The sequence below is a fragment of the Amphiura filiformis genome, chromosome 9 (assembly GCF_039555335.1).
Source record: "Amphiura filiformis chromosome 9, Afil_fr2py, whole genome shotgun sequence".
NCBI classification, from domain to species: Eukaryota; Metazoa; Echinodermata; class Ophiuroidea; order Amphilepidida; family Amphiuridae; genus Amphiura; species Amphiura filiformis.
In genome coordinates this window covers 67,584,816-67,597,137 of record NC_092636.1, presented here as the reverse complement: position 1 = coordinate 67,597,137, position 12,322 = coordinate 67,584,816, and the positions used below count along the sequence as shown (strand labels likewise).

The 12,322-nt window shown below is 37.0% G+C and overlaps 1 protein-coding gene across 4 annotated transcripts in view; it reads right to left on the bottom strand.

The window, feature by feature from the left end:
- Positions 1 to 8,171, bottom strand: part of LOC140161366 (F-BAR and double SH3 domains protein 2-like) — an 88,094-nt gene extending 79,923 nt beyond the window's left edge. The window contains exons 1-2 of one of the 4 annotated variants that reach the window (XM_072184872.1): positions 8,005 to 8,171; positions 819 to 916 (exon numbers count right to left, since the gene is read on the bottom strand). In XM_072184872.1, the coding sequence (XP_072040973.1) occupies positions 819 to 916; positions 8,005 to 8,028 (122 nt within the window). In that variant the 5' untranslated portion in view covers positions 8,029 to 8,171. Of the gene's footprint in view, positions 1 to 818; positions 917 to 1,027; positions 1,305 to 8,004 lie in introns of those variants that run through there. The other 3 variants (XM_072184874.1, XM_072184875.1, XM_072184873.1) reach the window with 3 other exon arrangements.
- Between the last annotated feature and the right edge of the window lie 4,151 nt (positions 8,172 to 12,322).

Sequence of the window (12,322 nt, the reverse complement as noted above, 5' to 3'; positions counted from 1 at the left end):
TTTGGCCGGGTGTGGGGGGGAAACAATTTTTGGCACACATTCATGGGGGGGTGCCTTTTATAAAACGCTCTAAAAAGGATTAGGAAAACAATACAAAAACGCTTTAAATTTTCTTACTCGCTGCACTCGCAACATTTATATCTAGACCATTTAAGGTTTGAAAATTGGGATCCCAAAACTTTGGCATGTGTAAAGGGGGGCAAAGATTTTTGACAGGCCGAGGGGGGGGACAATTTTTATGGCGGTTCGGAAATTTTACCCAGGGGCCTCACAATTATTGCACAGCCCTGTCCTACTACGGTATGTAAGACTTGGAATCAGTCTATTCAGAAGTTGTCGTCCACGGTCGTCATCAAGTTCACGGTCATTGACATCGTGAACGCGTATTTTACGTGATCACGTAGCTGGGGTGCTAACGGATGTGCTGATAGCACCCTGGGCAATGGGCACACTGTTAGCACCCAATGGCGGCCCCATATGTGCGTCAAATTTTGATGAAAGGCGATCAATCTTTGACAAGATGTAACTTTGCTACGGAAAGTGCTATGACAAAACGGTTTTCAGTTGTGGCTTTCTTTACAGTAGGCCTTTAATTTGATGTATAAAATGATGCAGTTTATTGGCAAATTTGAATTCACCTGTCATACCTACATCATCATATAAATTTTAAAAATAAACCCTGTGACATGGTCATGGTGACGTGAACAGTGATTGAACACACCACTGTGTGCACTGTGCATAGCCCACCTTGAACCACATTTTATTTTATTTTAGACCTACAAAACCACAGCATATATTACCGTTCAAATTGAACATACCTGATGTCTTCCAATAATTCCGATTCATGTTGATGTTTTGTATGTAACTTGGCCTGCTGTTCCTGTTGTACCGTACGTAATTCCTGGATAACTTTCACCTACCAAGAAAACATGTGTAGAAATCATCAGACAAGTCACCCATTTCTGTTTTTTGAAAATATTTCAACTCTTTATTGCGTTGTTAATTGAAAAATGCAATGTTAACTCACCTTTCGCGGTGGAGGCTCCATTTTCAGTGATATTTTTTGACAACCTAAACTGATACGAACACACCGATCACCTGAACTCCGCCATGTTTTGGTTTTGAAGGCTGTTACTTTAGATAGTTATACTCCCTTTACCAAGCAAAACAAATTGCTGTTATTTACACCACATACTACAATACAACAGACTCTTCAATGAAATAAGAAAATAACCATGTAAATAAATTTTTCATAATTTATCAAAACTATTCAAGATATTAGCGTGCAAATTAATGTTAGTGTTTATATTTTAATACGGGAGGGCTGACATTCGATTCAATAGCCACACCGGTAGTTCCCATTTAATCAACTTCGGTGATCCCCTAAATCTACGTGGTTCCCAGTGCCCAAGGCCTCACTTTGGCTAGAAGCAAAGATGAGGGCAGTATTGTTCTACCTGAAACTGCAGCTCAGGCAGCTTGACTGCAGCAATTTGCTGGATGTAACTATAAATCTGAAGGATCTGTACCCCCGATCTGTACCAATGAATTTTGACCAGGCAGGGATTTTCAAAGAAAAATAAATTGATTGATTGATTGATTGATTGATCGATTGATTTATTCATTGATCAATGTTTTTTTTTCATTCTGGTTTCAGAATCATATCAAAATCGTATCAGCAATTCCAGAGTCTAGTCTCCTATGGAACATTCAAATATGAAACCATTGCAGACTGGGTTCACAAAAATGTGGCATCCGAAAAGGGATGGGGGGGCGGGCAAGGAACTTGGACAGGCCGAGAGAGCAAGCAATTTTTGGCAGACCGAGGCAATGGAGGCATGCATGGGCTGCGGTTTCAGCAGACCGAGGGATTGGTGCATTTTGGCAGGCCATTTTGAAATCAAGCTCAAGTTGCCCAGGCTCCCCTCGCCGGTGCAAGATTATTACCGTAGACCCTACAGCCCACCGCTGTTCATATCGCGCTGTAGCGACAATTCAGTTACAGCGCGGGCGTAGACTTATCTATAAACGCGCAGTCGTTTTACTATCACGAGAGCGCGGGTGTACATGGCGATGTCCATGTAACCGAAGAGCTCCGAAGAGAGCAGACAAAAAAAGCTGCTAAGCTGGGGTTTCCCGTCATATTGATAGAATTAATTCAGTATGCTGAAAAGAAGACATTTCGAGCAACAATTGGTGTATTTAATTTCGTTGTAGGGATAAAAATTTCATAAATATGCTAGGTCTAATTTGCGCCAAGTCCGTGCATCCGTCATTGCGCGATGTACAGGATCGCTACACGTTAGTCGGTAGTCTCCGTACGGAGTGATTTTGTGGCCAAGTTTTTACTACCTTGCGGGGTTTACATTTCATATTTATTTGAATTAAATAAAAATTTAACATATAAACAAGCTTATCTATAAGCTCAAATCACGGTAGCAGATTATTTAATTTCTCAAATGACCGTGTACAATAGTGCGTTATTTAGGGAGTGTTTATAAAATACTTTGGTGGGGTTGGGTGAAAAAACTGGCGCTTGGGACACAAAAAAATTCTTATTTGATCCCTTTTTTAGGGTCTAAATATTTTTGATCCCCTTTTTAGGGTCTACATTTTTTTATCCCCCCTCATGTTTATAAGACAAAAAATAACAAACGTAGGCCTATATAAAAAAAATCTAGGCCCACAAAAACTTACTTTTATTCCATATATTATTCATATGACAGGTAGGCCTATCTAGATACAAAATGTGTAAATACTTACTAGGCCTACTTGATTTTTCAATACTTTTTTTTTCAATGCAAAATTAGCTTTGTTAGTAGTTTCGTTTTTTCCCAAACTGTGCTAGAGGAAAGGAGGAGGCCCCTTTTTTAAATGTGAAAGGATAAACCCCAAACCCCCTAGAGTAGGCCTACCATGAAAAGTCTTGGAAATGATTCCATGTTCTCTAATAAACTTTTCCTAAAGTATTTCAAAGTCTAAAAAATTTAGAACATTCTAATAACTTCTGACAAATCCCAGAAATTGAGGAGGGAGGGAACGAGAACCATGACATTAATTTTATATGGCATTAGGGGGCCGAAGTGGAGGGGGTCCCAGATAAAAGAGTCGGCAGCAATAAAATAGCTCCCCCCCCCTATTTCGGCAACAAAAATAATGACCCCACCCCCACCACCGATACACTTTAGGCTAAAATTGTATTGAAATCAGTCTTTTTGAATAATAAACATCGCAGTTGTGACTTTTTTGGTCATTAACAATTTTACTCCCCCGTAGCGCCCCCAATATTTTTCTTGTCTTCCCCCAGTTTGCCGCCTCCCTCACTTTTATAAATATTAGGCCTACCCCAAAATTACGTAAATTTCCACTTTCTGTGTCAATTTTGCGCTAAATTTGTCGATTTTTCCCCTTGACATTCACTTTGTCCCCATGCCCCCGGAAATAATTGCTGGTGCCGCCACTGCCCCCTATTTTTCTTTCCAAAAATGTATGACCCAGTATATTTGGGCCCTCTAACGAAGAAAAAACCAGCCCCTTACTTTGTTTCTGAAATTGTTGTAGTGTAATGAAAAGACATGTTTAGAAGTTTTTGGTTTATCATAAACACATTGCAAAAACTTTGAGAAAACCTGGACGATATACATGTTATTGTTATAGTGCCCTAATATATACGTAGGCCTATACGTGCATATTCGTGTAGGCCTATGTCTTTATATTAAATGATAGTGAAATATAATATTTTCAAAGTGTGTATGCACTTTGCAGCCCGATATGCAGTGTAAAGATGCATTCAGTTTTGTTTATATAATATTTAATTGACATTTTGCATGTTCATGATGTATCCCTAGACGCAGACTAAAGACCCATTCAGTGATCACTGCAAAAGTGTAAAAAAATTAAAATTGTTTGTAAATTGCTTTAAAAAAAGTGAAGGACAAGTCATTCAAATTGTGATTTAGTATTTTTGAAATGAAACGGTTGAAAAAAAAACCCGAATAAAACAGCAAAAAGGTACCAGTGGTGTAGCCAACACTTTTTCAGAGGGTGTGCAGGAGGTGGGGGAGGCAACTTTCAAGGGGGCAAACTTTGACGAACATGGTCAAAATGGGTAATGCTTTAATTTTTTTTAATATCAGGACAGCTAGTATCCCAGGGGGACAGGAGGAAGCTTCCCCTTTGCCCTCCCCCGGCCTGGCTGGGCCACTTACTTGAAACGTGCTCAGGAATTTTACATTAAAGACAGCACCTGAAAACATCTCAGTCATTAATTTGTGAAAATCTTCTGGACGAGAGCCTCTTTTTTTTTTACCTTTTAAGTTGCGTTTTGGACCCCGAAAAAACTGTCAGGATAGTTTTCTGGTCATTTTAAGCCAATAAATGAGATCAAACGAATGAAAACTGACTTTCTATCTTGGCTGCTTAGACCCTAATTATAAAATTAATGTTTTGGTTCTCGTCCCCAGCTTCCTCAATTTCTGGGATTTGTCAGATTTAGTTTTTAGATTTTTCACCAATTTTTATTTTAGACTTTGGGATACTTTAAGAAAACCATGCATAAAAAAATTAGTTTAGGACACGGATCACTTACAATTATACTTTTTGTGGTAGGTCTACTCTATAGGGGTTACACACATTAAAAACAAAACAAAATATTCATGAACTTCCTCTGGACGAGAACCAAAACATTACTTTTTATGGCCTTAAACTATCATGTATGGTCAGTGGTCACGCATGATGGATTTAAGCATTGCTTTCTCGGATTGCTTTGTTTTAAAAGTATGGACTATTCTGAATCCAATTTAGCTGTTTAGGCCTACTTCGGACATGTGTAAACATTATTATCATGATTAGGCCTGATTAGGCCTGTGCCAAAAAAAATCAGATTTGTTAAATGACCAAACTCCTTTTCAAATACCGGTATCGTACATTTTTATCACAGGCTTCGGAAGATGTTAAATAACTTTTTGATTGAACACCGTCAGGCATCATCATGCCGAAAATTATGACATCCGCATGCATGGCATGATGACTTTAGGCCTAGCATGCCTAGGCGAAAAAACAAATTAAAAAAAAAGATGCTACCAGTTGAAAATTCTTTAGGCCTAGGTCCTAACTAGTAATTCAGGAGGTCAAGCCAAGACACAAGAAAGAAAACAACAATGACAGCTCCAAAAAGTATTTTCTACTTACCATTGTCACAATCAAACAAACCATATGCATTGTCATCCATGACCCCATTGAGTCAAAACAAAGATAAGAAAACAAGTCGAGGTTTACTTCCGCAGGCTTGCATATCCTCATTCCAGAGGTAGGCCTACTAGAATGATCAAGTGTGACCATGGTATTTCCCCGGGTATTTCAAATAATATTACTTCACTTGATTGGAAAACTGCTTATTCATATGCCTAGCTAGATAAATAATATTCCACAGTTAAAATCCATAGCTTTTTATATCCCGGTCATGCACTGCACTGGAATCCATTCATGCAATGAATTTATACTTCTTGACTTTCCGCGACATTTCCAAGAAAGCAGTTGGCAAACAAACTTTTCATTTAAGAACTCCACTTGATAAAGAGCATGTTTACTGCAAAAATTATGTTTTATGGTTCAGCTTTTCTGTCATAGCAAACTCCCAAAAGCAAAAACGTTAACGTGTTATTGCGTTGTGATCACTTCCGTGTTTCCGTACGGTCACGTTGCATTTTGCAAAAAATACACATGTGCGCGTCGAGTCTGAGGTTTGCAACATCGGGCCAGACAGAGAATCTTCTCTGATTGGCTGCAGGGCCGGGTATTCGGCTGCACCCGCACCCCCAGATATGGTACATAACTCGTCAAGTACGTACATGGCTAGCATGTAGCATCAACAATAATAAAAACAATCAATAATAAATACTGGGATCAGTGATGACGGTAGGTTTAGCTTTTTAGGCATGAACGTGCGGGGTTAAACAGTGTACATCGCGTGCATTGTGACTTATGAGGCCTAAGGATCTACGACTCGTGCAAGAAAATAAAATCTGCTACCGGGGTTTCGTAAACTGTATAGTGAAGTTAAAAGGGTGTTTTTAATAAAAACGTCAAAATTTCTTTCGGCTAAACCACGCCAATGATAAATATAAAGCGATAAATATTGTGGTTTTGTGTAAAAATATCAAAAAAATCAACAAAATTCTTCTTTTAAAAAAGAATATTAGATATCAGAAAGTTTATTAAGTAAAAAAATATAAAGCCACCAAACTTCAATAATTATAACAACATTGTTATTGATAAAAAAAATAAATAGACGGTAAAACGCAATCTCGAGGCGAATTCCTGTTATGAGGTATGATCCGATGCGCCCTGCTATGACTGTGCGGCACTTTTCAGCAAAATAACATTCAGTTTGCGCGGGAAAATAATAAACGGATATGACGTCACGCGTGAACTCAGTTACTTGGTGAGAACAGCGGTGAGCCCCTTAACCATGTCTAAACAACAAAAAATTGATGGTCCACATAAAAGAGTTGCTCAATGTAGGCCTACAGTAGACCTAGACCTTTTTTTACAATTATTATTATATTTAAAGTCAAGTTGAATCACATGCCGGATGATGACATTAAATGTACATATCTCATATTTGTCAACTTGACACATTTTGGTAAAACTGACAACATTAAAGAGCATGGCATGTATGAGCAATTTTTGTCATTTTTCAGTTTTCATAATACTTTCTTAATGCTGATAAATCACTAATTTATTAGTCAGCATGAATCATTTTCAAGGTTACTTTTGTTGGTCAATTCAGTAATTGTTTGGTCATGCTGTGTTATAAACACACAAACACTACCAAAATTCCGGGGGAACATACCCACCAAAAATTGTTGATGTGCCCCCCGGGCTTACCCACAAATCATACAAAAATATTACCACTACTCTGATAAGCTGAATTTATACTTCGTCGCTGAGCGCCGAACGATTGGAATTTGACCATATAGCGCGCTTTTCACGCAACAAAAAGGAGTTCTATCTCCGATTACTAAAATCTCACTCCAAAAGAATTAAAATCACTCTAAAAGATACAATGACATTACTGGAAAAAGTCCATTATCATACCTTCAAAGACCAGGCTCTTTTAGGGGTAGGCCTACCGTAAAATGGGGTAACTTTGGGCACTTTTCAGAGTTTTTAAACCACTGCCTCCAAACAAAACCAATTATATTTCTAATTAACTCTTTTTGTGACATTAGGGTTCCTTCTACACCTTGAAGTTGAAAAAGATTTTTAATAATTTTGTAAGGGTGCCCTAGGGGTTCAAAATGACCTGACCAAAGTTACCCCGCCTTTGGGGCAACTTTGGTCACAGTAGGCCTATTACATTCCATGAAGGAAAAAAATCAAAAAAATTGATCTTCGCTGAATATGGGCAAGTTGTTGTTTTTTTGTGACATTTGACACCTTGCAAAATTAATCAAACACACATCCTTGCTCACAAATATCGATTTTTATTTTTTCTGAAAAAATGTAAAAAAATGCTGATTTTCGGTCAAAAATCCTGCTTTTTTCGTATAATTTCAAGGAAATTACACATGAGCGACTATTATTTCTTCCAAACATATTTCTTAACAAATTGACACCAAATATGACTAAAAACAATATTGCTGTACGAAAATATGACCATTTAAAAAAATATATTTGACCGACCAAAGTTACCCCGCTGACCGAAGTTACCCCATTTTACGGTATATAGTTTCGACTCTGTCAGGAGTAGTTTTCACTCTGGAGTGGTTTTCGTTCTTTAGGAGTGATTTTCACTCAGTGGTTTTCACTCTTTTAGGAATGGTTTTCACTCTTTTTGTACTCTTCTGGGTTTTTACTCTTTTAGGGAGAGTACGCTCCCCCCCACACACACACACACACACACAATAACGTAAATCATTGCGATCAAAGATTAATGAACAGTCTGCAACATATTTATTATACAATTTCTTAATAGTAATCTTTTATTCAAAATTAACTCACCTTTCCTTGGTGGCCGGTTTTCATTATTTCCGATTTTTGAGTTTAATTCACTGTTGAGTATATTCCAGATTGTATAACATTAGAGTGTCACATCATAGCATTAAATTGCAGGCCGAAGAGGAACAAAAATCGCATAAATGGCTGTTTTTGCGCACTTTGCACTAAACAATTTATAGTTAATCTTTAACTATATAATTTTAACCAATGAAGTATATTGAATTGACGAAAGACGTAGAAACACATGCACATTGAACCAGAGCTGCTGCATTTTCCTGTCCATATAGCTAATAATATTTTGTTGAATCATTTCTTGTTAGTTTCAGTGAGTGAGACGTCTTTCTGTGTGGCGTGAACTTTCCGTTTCAGTCCAGGGGTTTTATAAAATCCCCGCGTTGATAGAGCGCTCAAGTTTCGAGTTTCCTTAAAACTAGAAATGTTAGCTTAGCTATACGTGTATTTAATTTTGAATTATAAATAACAAAATAGTGTACTATATACTTGATAACGGAATTTTATTTAATAGAGGTATCTTTTTTTTCCTTTTCTTTTTTTTCTTCCTTTTTTTTTGTTTGGCCCAGAGCTATTGCCCCTCCCCCAATACGAGCTCTAAATAAACTAAAAGTCACTAAACCTGGTAACGAAATAAGAGAGAACAAAACAAAACATATATTAAACATGCCAGAAGAGAAAATAAAACACAAAAACTGCAAATCTACTGCATGCAAAACTGTACGAGACTTTTGTAAAACGTACACTCATAGAAATGACTTGTTCGCCTTGTTGGCGCAATTCAAAAGAAGTAGACAACTCAAAAATAGTGTAAAAGTTGCCAAAACAAAATTCATTTTAGTTATCCGAACTTAAAAAATGCTGAAAAAGCTCAAAAAGTTCCGTCAACTAATCAACTTTGTTGGCATTACTTAAAAAGTTGATGTAAGTCGTTGCGTCAACTTTTAAGTAATGCCAACTTCTGAATTCAAGTTCAGGAAAAATAAACAAGGTTCAAAGAACCAATTAGTTGAGTTATTGTAACTCAACATGTAAGTTGATGTAACTCGTTCATATTAAGTTACTGGTACTTATTGTTTTGAGTTATTCCAATTTGGTACTTTGTTACTTAATTCACGTAATTTGATCATTTTCTGCACAATTAGCAGTATTCAAATATTTATTTTTGTAATCAGTGCAAAATTTTTTATACTATAGCACACCTCTAGAAAATTATGCTAACCTAGTTTCATTTTCTGAGTTGTAACAACTAAAAGTAAGTGCAAATGAGTGCGACCAACATAATGATATCGAGTCAGCGTCAAAATTGTACGCGTTTGCATTACTCGGAAAGTTGACGCAACGACTTACATCAACCTACTGAGTAATGCCAACGAACAATTTCTATGAGTGTACATAACTCATTAACAACAATAAATTAAGCAAGTTTTCAAAGTATATGATTTGTAGAATGAACTTTTGCAAAACACCAAAGTGTTATTTTTCAATAATATATTGATTCAGATAATGAAATTTTTTTTTTTTTTGGCTGTTTCGACCAACAATACCTCGTATACCCTTAAACACTGTTCTATTTTACAATTTACATCACCTATAATTATTAATACAGCCTGTCTCAAAAAAAATTGTGCAAGTGAAAAGCGCCCTCGTTGGCAATTAGAAAATACCCTTGTGACATAATGCTTACATCAACGTCAATTAAGGGCATAGTCTTAGCTCTCTAACGCTGTTTAGTCTGTTCAATTTGCTTGTTTTAATCTCGAGATATGGTTACTTAACAACGAAAGGGTAAAATCACAATTGTGCCACTTTTACTAGGAATAGGGCTGTACATATAAATCAATGATCAAGAGTTTATTCATGAAATCAAAAGAATGCATCAATTACACAACAATACAAAATTGTTTTTAGTGTTTTATCATGATAAATGTATAATGATTCTCTTTTTCCACTTACGACAAATTAAACGATAAATGAATATTTCACATTCTGCTGTAAAATTAAATACATGTGTATGTCAATGATTTTACCATGGTAAATACTGTTCTCTTTGTCATTCAAGACATGTTAAAAGACAAACAAATATTGCACACTTATAGGTTAATGAACTTTAACAAGTTCATGAAATTTGACAAATTAATGAAATTAGACAAAATAATGCACGCGCGCTGGTGTTGATGCGTCTAACGCACGAGCCCCGAAGGGGGGAGTGCATTAGACGCATCAACATCAGCTATCATTGATTTACATGTACAGCCCTATTCGCTAGTAAAAGTGGCACAATTGTGATTTTACCCTTTCGTCGTTAACTAAACATATCTCGAGATTAAAAAGAGCAAATTGAACAGAACAAACGGCATTTGAGAGCTAAGACTGTGCACTTGACGTTGATGTAAGCATCATGTCACAACGGTATTTTCTAATTGCCAGAGAGAGGGCGCTTTTCACTTGCACAACTTTTTTTGAGACAGGCTGTAGAGGTTATCCGTGTTCTATAAGTTGCATATCCTATCAGCGACTGCTATACCTTGTTTAGGATTTTCAAAAGAAGTATCTACATGTGCAACCATGACTGCTTCAAAATAGCCCGCCAAAGTCATGCAGGTAACTCCGAGGTCGTGCATTGAATTGGTTTGAATGAGGAATACTACGGGAATCAGCGCCTTTTGTTAGAAGTCACGCATGAGTAAAGTGGATAACCTCTATTGTCCTCGATTCGCTCATCCGGAAGATCGTAAAAAACATCAAAATTCCGATTTTGGTACTTTTGTCATTGTCATAGATTAGATGTGTTAACATAGCTTGCTGAGTGGTTCAGCCGAATGCCGTGTATTTAAGACAAAATATACATTTTACAGTAATTTATATACTGACAGTAGGCCCCCTATATAAATTAGCTATGTATTTGAATGGGGCTTCAACTTCGTCAATACTGCTGTTTTCTTCGTTTTTTTTCCAATCTTTTTCGTTTCAAAAATATCAAATGACAATTTCAATTGAAGGTGATGTGCGGCATAGGCGTAGATCCGGTGGGGGGGGGGTGGTATTTACCCCTCCCCAATATTTTGCCAGGGGATGGTCCATACAATCATCCCCCCAATGTTGACGCCTAATAATGGGTTTCTGATCAAATAAGTTAACCTCATATTTGCCCATTTTAGCCCCCAAAGTGCAAATTTTCGCGCGCTTCGCCCGCATTTATTCTACTTTTACACAATATTTCATCAATTTAGCTTCAAAATAGCAAAAATTGTAGCGCGCTTCTCGCGCAATTGTACCATGAACATATTCTGTCGCCAAAAGGTGCTGGATTGACTATACTTCAAGAATTTTTTCCAACTCCATCCCCCCCCCAATGTCAAAAAGAAATCTACGCCACGATTTTGGCGCACCTTTTCAGCGAGTTTATAACTTAATTACGTTGTGCATAGTATGTGTTTTGACTGACCAAATGCCCCATTTGGGCGCATTTGGGCAAAAGTGCCCTTAAATTTGCACCTAAGTGGGCAAATCTGGGTGCTTGTTGTGGTGTACCATAAAATGGGATAACTTTGGGCACTTTTCAGAGTTTTTAAACCACTGCTTCCAAACAAAACCCATTACATTTCTAATTATCTCTTTTTTATGACATGAGGGTTCCCTTCTACACCTTGAAGTTGAAAAAGATTTTTTAATAATTTTGTAAGGGTGCCCTAGGGGTTAAAAATAGCCTGACCAAAGTTACCCCGCATTTGAGGCAACTTTGGTCAGAGTATATTACAAAAAAAAAAAAAAATCAAAAAAATTGATCTTCGCTGTATATGGACAATTCGACAAGTTGTTATTTTTTGAGACATTTGACTCCTTGCAAAATTAATCAAGCACACATCCTTGCTCACAAATATCGATTTTTATTTTTTCTGAAAAAAATGTAAAAAAACTATTATTTCTTCCAAATAGGCCTATATTTCTTAACAAATTGATACGTGCAAATATGACTAAAAACAATATTGCTGAACGAAAATATGACCAATTAAAAAAATATATTTGACTGACCAAAGTTACCCCGCTGACCGAAGTTACCCCATTTTACATCCGGACACATCCCGAATAACCCCGGAGGAAAGGACCGAAACGAACTAACAAAACAAAACAATTATTCGTTGATGGAATCGTGCGTTGTTTCCTTAAAATCAAACTTTTTCCCAAATTAATGATTCCAAATTTAAGCACACTTCAAGCTGAGCTGTGGAGTGTTGAGCTGTGGTGTCTTGAAAAGTGTGCTGTACTGGTGTGTACTGTAGGGGGGTGTGTGTGTGTGTGGGGGGGG